Source organism: Notechis scutatus, chromosome 13, assembly GCF_049901735.1.
Source record: "Notechis scutatus isolate UNSWTSFEM ecotype Mainland chromosome 13, rNotScu1.2, whole genome shotgun sequence".
Classification (NCBI taxonomy): Eukaryota; Metazoa; Chordata; class Lepidosauria; order Squamata; family Elapidae; genus Notechis; species Notechis scutatus.
The window spans coordinates 11930525-11945519 of NC_142021.1; the positions used below are offsets into that span (position 1 = coordinate 11930525).

General features: G+C 43.6%; 1 protein-coding gene across 1 annotated transcript in view; it reads left to right on the forward strand.

The window, feature by feature from the left end:
* Nucleotides 1-14995, forward strand: part of CABIN1 (calcineurin binding protein 1) — a 70007-nt gene that overhangs the window by 19693 nt on the left and 35319 nt on the right. The window contains exons 12-19 of the mRNA XM_087942998.1: nucleotides 1733-1811; nucleotides 2078-2268; nucleotides 2499-2648; nucleotides 3244-3438; nucleotides 5358-5603; nucleotides 7248-7410; nucleotides 8396-8517; nucleotides 14545-14706. Of these exons, the coding sequence (XP_087799124.1) occupies nucleotides 1733-1811; nucleotides 2078-2268; nucleotides 2499-2648; nucleotides 3244-3438; nucleotides 5358-5603; nucleotides 7248-7410; nucleotides 8396-8517; nucleotides 14545-14706 (1308 nt within the window). The remainder of the gene's footprint in view (nucleotides 1-1732; nucleotides 1812-2077; nucleotides 2269-2498; nucleotides 2649-3243; nucleotides 3439-5357; nucleotides 5604-7247; nucleotides 7411-8395; nucleotides 8518-14544; nucleotides 14707-14995) is intronic.

The window sequence follows — 14995 nt, forward strand, 5'->3', positions numbered from 1 at the left end:
GTGCTTGCAAGAGGCCGGGACTTTGGGGCAGCAAAATCGCATTGCTTGAAGCCTCCCATTGGTTTGCAAGCACTCTTCACGCCAAGACTGGAATGGTGGGAAAGGCATTTGCAAGTTGATGGGAGGCTTCAAGCAATGCGATGTTGCTGCCCCAAAGTCTCAGCGTCTTGCAAGAGCTCTTGGGCCAGATCTGGTACAGTACTTTATGCCTTTATTCTCTGCGAACCGAGACCCGCACCAGATCTGGCCCAAGAGCTCTTGCAAGACGCTGAGACTTTGGGGCAGCAACATCGCGTTGCTTGAAGCCTCCCATCAACTTGCAAATGCCTTTCCCACCATTCCAGTCTTGGCGTGAAGAGTGCTTGCAAACCAATGGGAGGCTTCAAGCAATGCGATTTTGCTGCCCCAAAGTTCCGGCCTCTTGCAAACGCTCTTCACGCTGCAACTGCAAGCAGGCAAAGAAACCACGGGAGGGACTGGAGACAGATCTTCATAAGGTAAGTGAGTCAGCGTGGCAGGATGGGGGTGGGGGAAGCAATTGTGGGGGGCCCAGTGGAGGGAGCATGAGGTGTTTTGGTGGGTTGGGGGAGGCCTTGGGTGGTCTGAGGCAGGTGGCCTGTTCCAGCGATACCCCCCCCCAATGGCTTTATCCACCCTGAGAGATCTCTCTCGGTTCGCAGAGAATAAAGGCATAAAGTACTGTAGGGTTAGATCACAAGAGATTAGTAGCACGAGATCTCACACTGCTGATCTTGCATAATCTCGCACTACAGTATTTAGCTTCCGTTCGCTATGAACCGAGGCCTGCACAAGACTCACGGCAAAAGGCTTTGCAAATGGAGAGGCAGCAACATTTGTAATTTGGGACTGGGTAGTTAGTACTTGGCGGGGGGGGGTAGGTCGTAACTTGGAATGGTCCTTAAGTGAACTGTTGTAACTTGGGGATTACTGTATTTCTTCCTGCAAAGGATAACCAAGGGTTTAGAAGGCTCTGCAGTGGCCTCCCTTTGGCCTGTCGGAGACCCCATAGTAAAGGAGAAGGAACGGCTGCTCAGCAGGCACTGTGTAGCAAGTGCAGCCCAGCCTCTGCTTCACTTAAACGAGGCACACAACTGATCTACACAGTGTTGTGTGTGTGCAGAAGAAGTGGGAGAGATTAGAAAAGTTATGAGGTTCCACAGCCAAGAAAGCTCTGTCTCTTCAGGCTTTCAGTCCCCAGAACGAACCTGGACTCTGAGTTCCAACCATTCCCTTTGAGGAGGACAGTAGCATTTGATTGGAGAAGCCGGTCACAGTCATAGAATCGAACCCAAGTCCAGAATGTTTTGTTCTAAACACAGTTCCATTGGAGGGTGTGGTCTCTGCCAGGGAGAACATGGGAATTGGTCTCACCAGCTCAAGAGAATCACACACCTTGGTTAACAAATCTAGTTTCAGTAGCCTCTGCAGACGGCCAAACAGTCTAAACTCCTGAACTGAAAAATTGGCTCGGAAGCCCCTTCTGGATGCTGTGTTCCTTTTCCGAGCCCCTTCTACCTTCTAAGCGACTTTCTGTTCTGGAAAGGCCAGGTCTTGGCAGCTATTGCAGGCAGCAGGATTAGTCCTGCTGATTAGAAGAGCTGGTTTTAACGACGGGATGCCTATAGAGAAAGAAATAGGCAAAAATCCACCCTGGCCACCCAGATTGTCCAGCGTCCCCCTTCTTTCTGTCATACCTTTGCCTGCGTTTCAGGAGATGATGCTGATGAGTCTCTCCTGCATGGAATTGCAGCTGGATCAGTGGTTGCTGGCCAAAGGGAAGAGCTCCATGGGTGAGTGAGGGAGCACTGGAAGTCCCGCTGATGCTTTGAGAGGGGGCTGGGTCTCCAGGGAGCTCGGCAACACTTGGCACGCTTCTCCCGAATGAGTCCCCAGGCTCACAAGAGTGGAAGCAGAGAAGGGGACTGCTGCCACGGGCCACATAGACCAGTGGGAGGAGCTCCCCGGGAGTCTCTGCCTGCAGAAGGGGGCCTTCCTTTGCATCCCCCGCTTCAGGTTCCTGTGTCAAGGGGCTCAACAGGGGAAATGCTTCTTCCAGTATCTCCCAGGAATGGTCCTTCTGCCAGCTCGGCCAATGGCAAATTTGGCCCAGACTTTCCGGGCACCCACTTCTTGGGCGATCTGCTGCAGCTCTCGTTCGCTTCTTCCCAGCGGGACCTCTTTGAGGCGAGTTGGCTGCAGTTTGCTGTCCGAGTGTATTGGCTGAAAGCTCGGTTTCTGGCTCTACAGGTTTGTATTTTTGCTGCAGCCAATTATATTCCTTGCAAGACAAGTTTAGAAAGGGGGAACTACCCAGCGTTTCCACCTGATCAGAGCAAATGTGTATCATGGGAACATCCCTTAAGATGGAAGCAGGAAGCGGCTCTTGAGTTATGTGCTTTATGAACATCCCACTTGGCCTGAGGGGTTGATGACGGTACTGGAGGAAGGGGGAGCTGAAAGCTACGTTGCTCCTGCAGGGGGAAATGGAGCAGGCCCTGGAAAACTACGACGTCTGCACGGAGATGCTTCAGCATTCTGCTGCCCTTGAGGCCATCCCTGACAACGACAAGAGAGTGGTGATCAGGCTGCCCAACCTCCATGTTGACTCTGTGGTTTCTTTGGAAGAGGTAACGTCACCTGGTTGCCTTTTTGAGTCACCTTGTTGGCTCCAAGCCATGCTTAGCATCTCCCTTTTGTAGCTGGTTCCACACCAGGGTTTTCTGAGGTATTGAGGCTTATCTTACCCTAAGGGTCTCACCTGAAACCTCCACTCATGCGCCTGAGTCGGCCTTTTGCGGCTTGGTGGGTCCTGGCCTTATCTGATATTAGAAGCATCATCTCTATGTTGGAGGAGGTGCTTGATTCAGATACTCCATTTATGCTTCTGGTTTTAAGAAATGATGACAGTAGCGATGACAAAAATGAAATGAAACGCTGCTCTTAGAATGCCTTTCCACCTCAGTGGTCTTCCATCTTTCCACTGTGTATTCCCATCGAACGTAAGGAAAAGAGGCGTTCTCCGTATGCCCTGGCTGGCTTTCCATAGTAGAACAAACACAGCTAAAAGTTTGATTGGGAGGCAGCCTGCTGTGGGACGCCAGCCACCGTCTTACGGTATAATGACCAGATGGTTGGTTTGGTCATTGTGGCGAGGGTTTTTTTTTGTAACCCCAGGTAGACATTGGACTGGAGTGTGACCCGTCCAGTGTTTCATTCTTGCAGATTGATAAGAATCTGAAGTCCCTGGAGAGATGCCAGTCTTTGGAAGAGCTTCAGCGCTTATATGAGGCTGGGGACTACAGGGCCGTGGTTCAGCTGCTGCGCCCAACGTTGTGCCTCAATGGGGACAGCAGGACAGAGCATCTGGAGTTGGCTATCTCCATTCCAGAGAGGCCAGCCCAACTTCTCTTGCTACAGGTGAGGGTGTTCCCTTTCAAGTGAATTGATGTAAATTAGCATAAAATGAATGCAACATTATGAGATAGGAGGAAGAATTGCTGAAGAAGGATGAAGTGGCCTCATAGCATTAATGCTATTTCACTCCTTTTGTAGAGTGTAGTGAATTTAACGTCTGCCAGGATATCAGATTATAATTGGCAGAGAAGATACAGCTGGAGAGTAACATTTGAGTAATCCACCTGGCAAATGCCCATAATTTAAAATTGTATACTGATGGTACAGTACATGTATTTTTTTTTTTACTAAAAGATTTTAGAAAGTCCAGGATCGTGTGCCAGACTATATGAATTGGTGTGCTGTAGGTTCTTGTGGGTGCACGTGAAAATAAGAAGGCGTAGGTTGGTGATAGTTGCATATTATGTTTAATGAGAGGTAATGGCAAATTGGAGGTGAATTTGGGGGGAAATTATGCAACATTCTGAATGAATTGTCTGGCGGGAATTTCTCTTTTACATGACATGAATGGCTGGCTGGCACTGAGACAAGAAAGCTTTTGGCCAACTTGGAAACGGAGAATGGCTGAAATGGGTGACTGCTTGGAAGGAGATTCCAGTCTGTCTGTCTGTCTGTCTGTCTGCCCCTGCTGATAGAAAAGAAATAAATGTCCATTGTGAACAGGATGATGGTGAAGGTGGGAGGAGGCATGCCTCAGTATTCAGACATTGTGTGGGTGGCGTTGGTGTTGTCTGTTGCAAGGAACAAGCATTAGGCTGCCCACTTGGTTATGTGGAAGAGAAAGTGGAGACGTCTGGGCAGTGGGGTACTTAAGGAGCAGGATTGAGGTGTGCTGTATTTCATTTTCTACCTTTTTCCCTGACTTAATGTTTCTGGTTCCTGAGTGTGTGTGTGTGTGTGTTTTGCATAACACTGCAGACCCCCCAAAAGGAACAGTGTGATAGGGATGAATAATGTACAACCTGCAGGAAGCAACGCAGATGCCTGTAGGATCCAGGGTTTATGGTCTTTCTTTCTTTTATTATTTTTATTATTATAAATAGAGCAACATATTCAATATCCATATAGACAGTGTGTTGTCTGATTACAATTGCTTTGAACAATACTCAGTGTCAGTCTGCGCTCCATTCAAAATCCAAGAAAGAAATACTTAGACTCCATAGATTAGAGGAAAGAAATCTTTTACTGAAGATTGAAGTGGTAGCTTCAGGTAGAATTCTGAATCTGAGAAATTAGGCGCTCAGATCACATATACAAAGGGATGGAATTGTTCCCACCCCCCAAAGTTCAAAAGATTCTACCAATTAAAAGTTCTGGATATGGTCATGTGGGCATCTTCAGGTGGTGATGAAGCCTCTGTCCGTTGACCTTGGCATATTTTGATAAAGATTTGCAGCTGCGCAGAGAAAAGAAAACCAAGCGAGAAATAGAAACTTAAAGCAGGAATTTATACTCCCCCCCCCCCCACTCCTCATTTACACAACACAAGAATGTAACACCTCCAGCTCTCTTCCCAGACAATATCCCTCCTCCTCCCTCTGTTACTTTATGGCAGCCAAAAGATGCAAAGCAGTAACAGAAGATCTTGAAGGCTGACACTCAGCATCATAATAGTGATAATATTCTCTAGCAATAACCTTAGAGTACCAGTGCTTTTCCTTCATAATATTAATACATTAGAATTAATAATACCTTACCGTAACCATCCATCATGATAAAATTAATCTTTCTCTTGTAATTTTAAAAGTTCTAACTTCTGTTTCTCTTATTTAACCATCGATGGAACAAATGCCGTATGTTTATGGTCTTTCTTGGCCTTTGCTCTCCTGGTGGGAAGGAGGCAGCTTTTCTGTCTGATGCAACTCTCCCTTCTCTTCCCTGTGGGGTTTTTTATCTTCTACCCGCTTCCTGATATTCCCTAGGATTCCCTCCTTCGGCTGAAGGACTATCGGCAGTGCTTGGAATGCTCTGAAGTGGCCTTGAATGAAGCCTTCCAGCAGATGATCAATACAACAGCCGCCTCGGCCAAGGAGGAGTGGGTGGCCACTGTCACCCAGCTGCTCCAGGGCATCAATCACTCCCTCTCGGCAGACAGCAGCAGCAGCAGCAGCCTGAGCGAAGTTTCTGCCCTGCCGAATCTCATCCGGTTGAGTCACAACCTCATCCAGGTAAGGGGAGGGGGCTCCCTTTGACCCCCGCAGCTGCTGCAGCGGCTTTCACCCCAAGAGCTCCTTTCAGCCAGCCAAAAGAGGGAAAAGAAAAAAACATCCTTGTTTGGGTTCACAGGACCACAAGTCTTACAGAGATATAAGACATGTATTGTGATAAAATTTTGTGACATTTCATATTGGACCTCCAGATACCGATGGCAGGGAAAACCACAGCAAAAAGAGGCACGTTTCTGGGTAAAGGGGCAAGTCTTCCACCAAAGCCCTGCAAAATGTTCTTCAGAGCATGACTTGGTTGGCTGGTAGCCCAGCAATCGTCTTCTTACAAGTAGTCTTCACTTAATAACCACCATTGGTCCGGCAATCTGTCGCAGTTCTTGAGCAGTACATGTCATCGCACTGGACTAACGATGTCGGTTCTGCTGTAGCTGTTAAATGAATACACACACACACACCCGGCGATAGTTAAGGAGACATTGTTTCTCCATTGACTTGGTCAGCTGTGAAACTCACAAATGTCGACTACATGGCCATGGCCTACTGCAATGCTTGTGACTATGCGCTAGGTGTGACTAACAAGAGTTGGAAGGGACCTTGGAGGTCTGGTCCCACTCCTGCTCAGGCAAGAAACCCTAGACCATTTCAGAGAAATGGCTGTCCAGTCTCTTCTTAAGAGCTAGAGCATCCACAATTATCTGGAGTCGTTCCACTGATTGATTGTTCTCACTGTTAGGAAATTTCTTTTTTAGTTCTAGGTTGGTTCACTCCTTGATTGGTTTCCATCCATTGCTTCTTCTCCTGGTGCTTTGGAGAATAGGTTGACCACCGCTCCTTTGTGGCAGCCCCTGAAATATTGGAACACTGCTATTTTGTCACCCCTAGTCTTTCTCTTCACTGGACTAGACATAACCAATTCTTGTAACCGTTCTTCATATGTTTTTAGCCTACAACCCCCTAATCATCCTGGTTGCCCTTCTCTGCACTCTTTCCAGAGTCTCAACATCTTTTTTATATCGTTGTGACCAAAACTGGATGGCGAATTCCAAGTATGGTCTTACCAAGTAAAAGTGGTACTAATACTTCATTTGATCTTGATTCTATCCCTCTATTAATTGGCTTTTTTGACGGTTGCAGCACATTGCTGGCTCACATTTAAGTGATTGTCAACTAGGACTCCCAAGATCCCTCTCGCAATTACTGTTGAGCCAGGTACCACCTATACTTGTGCCCAAATCATAATCATGTGACCATGGGGATACCGTCACAGTTGTAAGTTTGATGAGCGGTCCTAAAGTTACTTTTTCAGTGTCCTCTGTACCTTTACATGGTCACTGAGCAGGGCAGTCATTAACTGAGGGCTACATGTACCAGACTCTGCAGTCCAGTCTGCAGCTTTTTTGACTAGCAGCTCCTGCAGATTTTTTTCTGCCTGGAGCTCCTACAGCTTCTGTCCCATGGCAGCACACGAGATCATACCTCTTTGGGGAGTGGTGGATGAGTGTTCTGACAAGTAACTCAGTGTTGCCCTGGTGCCTTTAGCAGCTCCTCTTGTTGCAGCTGAATCTCAAACATCTGAACTAGAGGACTGACTGCTCGATGACCTTTGTGGCTTTAATTTGCTGTGTCTCTGTTTTTGGCAATTAGATTATCGATTCCAGCATGGTAGTCCAGGAGGAACCCAAAGAGCCGTTTGTATCCTCAGTGCTTCCCTGGATTATTCTTCATCGCATCATTCAGCATGAAGAAGAAAATGTCCAGCCCCTTTGCTGCCAACACGAGGAGCAGCTGCAGAATCCACAGGAAGGAGGTGAGTCCTGGTGTTTCTTTTCTTCAGAGCCTGTTTTTCCTCCTTCCCATCCTTCTGCAGTCCTCTGGCCCGATGCCTGTCCCCTTCAAAGGGTCCCAAAAGGGGATGCAAGGTGGCAGTCTACAAGCGCCTTCAAGACTCCCACATGCATTGATCTGAGCGTGTCATCGGGCACTTCATCTGATGGTTTTCTAGCGACAAGGTGCATCAGGTCTACAGCCGAGGTTCCCAAACAAATTTTAGTGTCTCAGTAATTTTGCATGTCACCCCACAATTCCCAAAACGTACCACAATGCTGAAGATACTGCAGCAAACATACTCGCAGGAGCCTGCAGCATTCAGTTTGGAAACCAGAATCTACTGTATTGCCACGATCCATTAAGGAAGTTGCCTGATCACAAATTAGGTAAACTTTTGTTTTTGACAAATCCATGCTGACCTCATAATTCCTTATCTGATACCTGGAAGCCAGAAGGTATAATGGAACATAGCAAAATTGAGGCTGAGCCTTAGCACGATTGACAAGCTGTTTGACTGGTAACCACAGTGTAATTGCCTGGCTGCCCTTCTTGATCTTGAGGATCTGCCTTGAGGAGGAGATCCCCAACCTGGTTTCTCAGCGCCTTCACAATCAGCAGGTGCCATGGTTGGGGATGGGTTTATCCAGCTTCAGGATGGCCCTTCTTGGAACCAGGAGCTCTGCTGACTGTTACTGATGCCCTCATCACCTCCCAGTTGGTGCTGTTAGTGCAAAGTGCAGCAGCTGCATATGCTGAGGAGGCCGAGGTGATCGAGCAATTCGATCGACTATTCTGAGTGATTCCTTTGGGCCGACTGTTTTGTTCCTTGCTTTGAAAGACTTTGTTGGAGCAAACAGATGGCTAAAGTACTCTTATTGAAATGAGAAACTGCTATCTCTGAAGTTTGCCAGCCATCCTTCTAAAGTTGATTTAAGAGTTCTACTTGTTTCTCATCTTATTTTCAGTGTCTCCAATTCAAGACACGCCTATGCTGCCCCCTTCCCTAATGCTGCTGAACACGGCCCATGAATACCTTGGAAGGAGATCCTGGTGCTGTAACTCAGATGGAGCCCTGCTTAAATTTTACGTGAGTAGAAATGTCCATTTCTTTTAGTATTGATCGCTTTTGATCTCCACCCTTGATATAGATAGGCAATTGTCCTGCATCTTGCATTGTTCAAAAAATGTAAGCTGATCTCTCTCCCCCCACTATTTACAGGTGGCTTGACATCCAACCTTTTTGAATATCCAAACAAATTACAACAAAAAATTAAGGAATTAGAAACTCAATTACAGAGTACCCCAAAGGATTCAAAATTGCAAAATCAGATAATAATAACTAAACATAAATTGAATTGAATTGAACAAGAGAGAATGATTATAAATTTGAATACAACTAGACAAACTTATTTTGAGCGTGCTAATAAGCCAGGGAGATGGCTATCATATAGACTAAAAAAAGGAAAGAAAAGAGATTGATATACCAGCTAATAGATGGAAAGGGGGAGATAGAACAGAAGAAGGAGATAGAACAGAAAAAAGAAATTGCCCATAAGTATTTTGAAGAGTTATATACAAAGGAAGAAGTTAACGAAGATAGAATAAGAAACTATTTAGATAAAGTGAAGGATAAAGCAATTGGGGAAGAAATGGAAGAATTATTAAACAAAGACATTACTTGGTTTGAATTGAAATCAGCAATAGAGAACCAGAAAAAAAAAAAATACCCGGGACCAGATGGGATTCCAGGGGAGCTGTACAAGGCAATAGCAGAACAAATAGGACCTCTTATGGTGGAAGTTTTTAATGACGTCTTATTGGCAGCCAGGATGCCGGACTCATGGAGGGGGGCATTGATTTCGCTGATCCCGAAGGAGGATTCGGATCCCCGATATATATACATAATTATAGGCCGATTTCACTGTTAAATACTGAATACAAAATATTCACTTCTATTATAGCAAGTAGACTAAAAAAGAATGTTAAATGAGCATATATATGAAGATCAAAATGGATTTCTCCCGACCAGACAAATCAGGAACAACTTAAGAATAGTACTAGATGTCTTAGAATTTCACGAAGCCCACCCCGAAAAACAAATTGCACTTACCCACTCTCACCCCTGCTATTCATATTATCATTAGAAGCATTACTAATGCGAATTAGACAGAACCCAGACATAAAAGGATTAAAGGTTAAGAAAGAAGAATATAAGTTGCAAGCGTTTGGATGATATGATTTTTTTCATTGAGGAACCAATAGAAAGAGGACAAAAATTGATGAATGAATTAGAACAATTTGGAGCAGTAGCAGGACTTAAAATTAATAGGAAGAAAACAAAATTAATGACTAAAAATTTAACAGAAAAACAGAAAATAGAACTAGAAGAAGTTATGGGAATACAAGTGATAAAGAAAGTTAAATACTTAGGAATATGGTTGACAGCACATTGTAAGACACTTAAGGAAAATAATTATGATAAATTGATGCAACAGGTAAAGAAGGATTTAAAAACATGGGGCAAGCTGCAACTTTCATTATTAGGCAGGATTGCTGCTATTAAAATGAATATTCTTCCAAAATTCCTATATATATTTCAGACGATCCCAATCAAAGTACACAATTTTTTTTTTGAAGAACTTAATAAAATAACTGTAAAATTTATCTGGCAAGGGAAAAAACCTGGAATAAATTTAAAGGCAATGCAGGATATGAAGAGCAGGTGACGGCTGGCACTTCCAAATTGGGAGTTGTATTATAGTGCAACCTCTTTAGTATGGTTGAAGGAATGGGTGAATTTAACCAATAAGAGAATATTATTCTTAGAAGGCCATGACTTGCAGAGGGGGTGGCATGCTTTTTTACGGGATGTAGGGAAAACTAGCCAGAAATATTTTCACCGACACCTAATCAGAGACTCATTATTAACTAATTGGAAGAAAATACAGAAAAAAACACTATTTAAAAATACCAATTTGGATTTCAACAATGGAGGCGATGATTAACCCAAATAATCTGGATATCACTAAAATGATTAAATATAAGGACCTATTGGATACACAAGGAAATTTTAAATCGCGGCAAGAACTTCAAGAGCAGGGACTAAAAATTGATCAGTGGGCATATCTTCAAATTCAAAGTAGATATAAACAGGACAAGAAAGAATTTGGAATTAACAATAAACTCCAGCAATTAGATAAAATTTTATTAGGATTTTTTTGCTGGAAATGCAAAAAAAAGAGGGAACTTTTTTCCATATGTGGTGGTCCTGTACAGAAGCTCAAAAATATTGGCAGAAAATTAGAAATTGGCTGGAAGAAATTACAAGAGAACAGATCGAATTCAAACCAGAGTGCTTTCTGTTAGGGATTTTTGATAAACAAATTTCAAAAAAAGTGAAATATATAATAATACACATTTTGACAGCGGCCAGATTGCTTTTGCACAATGTTGGAAGCAGCCTCATGTTCCATCAGAGGAGATGATCATTCAAAAAATTTCAAGTTGTGCAGAAATGGACAAATTAACTTTGGCATTAAAAAATAAAGACACTTCAATATACTACAACAGCTGGAACTGCTGGTACAAATGATAGACCAAAGATAGACTTCACACTAAAAGGCAAAAGAGCTACACAGATATATGTAAGGATTAGGTGTGTGTATATGGCATAAAATAAGGATAAAAAAGAGGTCTTACAAACTGTTGAAGATGAGAATGTTTTCAATTGTTTTCTATTTTTTTTCTTTCTATTTTCTTCTCCCTTTCTTCTTTTTCTCTCTTTCATTTATGTATGTGTTGTTGGTTTGTTTTAATTGTAAAATCAATAAAATTTATTTAATTAAAAAAAAGAATTCTATTCTATTTTATTCTTGCCCTAACTTCCTCACCAATATTTACTAGGTTTTAAAGTATATAAATGCAATATCACATGGTAAATTTCTTCTGTGTGCAGTTTTTTCTGCAAATATTTTGAACTTCTATTGGTTCCTCTTTACTTAATTCAAAAAATATTTCATTTCTCTCCTCAGAGGATAATTCTTGATATCTTTGTTACATTTCTTTGATATAGTTGTGACACTGTTCTGCCTTAGTCTCTAGTTTGTCATATCACTGAGATAACCTTAAAGGAATCTAGTTTAGATTCTAAGTCTAGTTTCTGCTCAGTAATCATATTTTTTTTCAGTTTTGATCACATTTTTGTTGAAACTTGCTCATATCCCCATGAATAAGTCCATAATTTATGGGAGAGCAACAGCAAAAAATATCACCTTCTCTTTTGTTGTTCGGTTTTTCCCATTCTTGTCAATTCACTAGTCTGTATTCTGCCTCTTGTCATTTTTAATGAAGAAGGAACAGTTTAAAATTCATTTTCATGAGTTTTCATAACTTTTCATAAATTCAGAAGATAATACTATGTTGTTGTTAAGAGTAATTATTAAGTTTCATAGTTTCCTTAATGGTTATATGTAATAAAACATTAAAAAAGCATTTGAAATATTATTTCATAAGGTCAATTAAAACGAGGATTTTTTTCAGAACATTCAGAACAAGTATTGCAATGGTCCTGTTAAATTATCTATAAAACCATATTAAAAAATAATTATGAAAGTCCCAAGTAATCATACTTATACTTGAGTATCCTCTTGTAATAGCAGCATATTGAGTTCAGTAATTAAAGTCAGAAAAAGAAAATATGACAGGTATGTGAGATCTGTTTTTGCCATTATGAATATCTAATTTTGCTTTCTCACACCAAAGCAAAGACATGTCAAGAATGCATACTTTTGATAGAAATCAACAATATTTGTTATTATTGTTGTAAAAAATTAGATTAGGGTTTGGAGAAGGAAAAATAAACAAAAGTTACTTTGTAGAACCTGTGATAAATTACAGATTGTAAAACTTAAGGCGGGAAATCTCAAATTTGTAAAGAAAGCGTAAAATTCAAAGGAATGTTACAAAGAAATTGATTAAGTACTTGATAAGAAATATAGTTGAACAGGGGTCCCCAAACTTGGCAACATTAAGACTTGTGGATTTCAACTCCCAGAATTCCACAAGTCTTAAAGTTGCCCAAGTTTGGAGACCTCTGCAGTAGAATAAAAGTCTGTTAATCTATTTACTGATGGTTCCACTCATGGTGAAAGATGGTAAAATTTGTAATCCACCAGATTTATTCAGCTTCAGGCTATCCCCGAGGGATAATCTGCTGCTCTGCTGTATATCTCAGGTTATCTTTGCCTGTCTGGTAAGATCCAACCGATTACCTCTTGTATAACAGGTTAAACAGTGGTGGTTCCAGTGTTTAAGAATACTCCCCACTTGGCTGGACCCTGCAAGTCAGAAGGAATCCCAGACAACGTGGCTAGGCAGGTCCCAGTCACAGCCTAGGATCACCCGCTCCTGAGCAGCTTAGATGCTGAGCAGAACGGCCAGGGCAACTGTGGGAGCTGTGCCTGGGAACCGGTCTGGCTTCAGCTCCCTAATTGCCATATTTAACCTGAGTTCATAACAGGGCTTGGTCAGAATCCGTTTCAGAATTCCTCCATGAAGGCTCTGTCTCCTGGAGCGTAGCTCTACAAGGTAGACCAACGCCATATAGGTCAGGACTGATTTTATTGGAGCAGGTCTAGTAATAGAATCTTGCAAGTCTGAATTTGGTCCCCTGCCTCCCTCTTGGGAAGGAACAGGAGGTTTTCCTCAAGTTGTTTCTCTTGGCCTGGGCTCGAGTCCTGCTTGCTTGCCTGACTCCTCCCTTTCGAGGCCATTCCTGTGACCTCAGCCTTGGGCTTCTCCTAAACCAAAGTAAAGTCTCGGAAAAGTGCAGAGAAGAGCAACCAGGATGATTAGAGGAGTGGAGGCTAAGACATACGAAGAACACTTGCAGGAACTGGGCCTGGCTAGTCTAGGGAAGAGAAGGACTAGGGGAGACAGGAGAGCAGCCTTCCAACATTTGAGGGGCTGTCCCAGAGAGGAGGAGGGGGTCAAGCCTTTTTCCAAGGCACCTGAAGGCCAGACAAGGAAGAATAGATGGAAACTGATCCAGGAGAGATTCAACTTAGAAATAAGGAGGAATTTTCTGACAGGGAGAACAGTAAACCAGTGGAAGAAGTTGCTTTCAGACATTGTGGGAGCTTCATCACGGGAGGCTTTCAAGAGGAGGTTGGACTGTCCTTTGTCAGAAATGGTGTAGGGTCTCCTGCTTGGGTGGGGGGTTGGACTAGATGACCTAAAAGGTCCCTTCCAGCTCTGTTAATCTGTTAAGTCTGTTAAATACTTCGGGAAGTATAAGAACTGCTTCTGCTGACACCCAGTCACCAGACAGTTGGTGGGACAGGCTACCCACTCACTGCAATGCCCCAGCTTCTGGACACTCTGAAGCCTGGACAGACCTTTCTAATAGGCCTGACAGCCCTTGGGAGGTCTTGGGTCACGATCAGTGGCAATTGGATCAAGACGTGATTTAACTACAACCAATGTGATGCTTCTGTATTCAGATCATTGTAGCTCAGAGGCAACCATGAGGTGTAGTGTGTGTTGTCCTGCATCTGTTGGGCCAGAGATTAATGAGGAGAAGCCCTAGGACCTGGCCATCAATTTCCTGTCTTTCCCTGACGAGTTCCCTCACCAGCTCTGAGATCAGATCAGAAAGGGAATCAGCTGGTCAGCAGGACGGCTGCCCTTCCCCCAGATGGACTCACAGAAAGACCACAGATTTTTTGTGATCATCGTCTCAAGTAACAGGATGCAGATACTTGTGGAACCACCTTTTTTCCCATTCCATAAGATCCAAGAGGATTGGTACGGTTTGGGTCCCATCTACCAAGCCGTGTTATTTCTAGGACCCAGAAGATGGGCCTTCTCCGTCCCCATGTCTGCTGTCTGGAATAGGACTTCTCCAAGGTCCGTAGAGCCTGATCCTGCTGCCCTTTAAGAGGACCTGGCTTTTCCCACCGGTAGGGGTTAGGACATTGTGTGCATCTGCCACTTGAGTTCCTACGCTTTGTGTGCTGCATATTGGTTCCAAGCTCGCCTTCCTGAACACCCAAATGAGATCTTTGCTTGCCCTCAACTGCACGTTCCGTAACCTAAACGTTTGTTTCTGTTCTAGGTGCGGGTTCTGCAAAAAGAGCTTTTGGCCCCCACCACAGAAGACACCCACCCTTACAAAGAGGAGCTGGAGACGGCCCTGGAGCAGTGTTTTTACTGCCTGTACGGCTTCCCAAGCAAAAAGAGCAAAGCTCGCTACTTGGAAGAGCATTCTACGCAGCAGGTGAGGCTGTCCGGTGCTCAGGAGCAGAGAGGCCTCTTGGCCAGAGATCCCTCCACAATTTATGATGCCACCACGGGCAAAGCTTATGTCCTGTTTCTGACAGGGGTCAGCCGCAGGTTTGTAAGACACCTGCCTGATGGCCATCTTTTTTTCCTAAATTGTGTCTCAAAACGTAATCGAAAAGGTTTAATCCAAATAGTGAAAACAAAGCTAATGATACTGTCAATACAATTAAGCTTAGAGCGGCTCTGTCTGTTCAGGACTCTGAAAGGTTATTGCACAGCAGTTC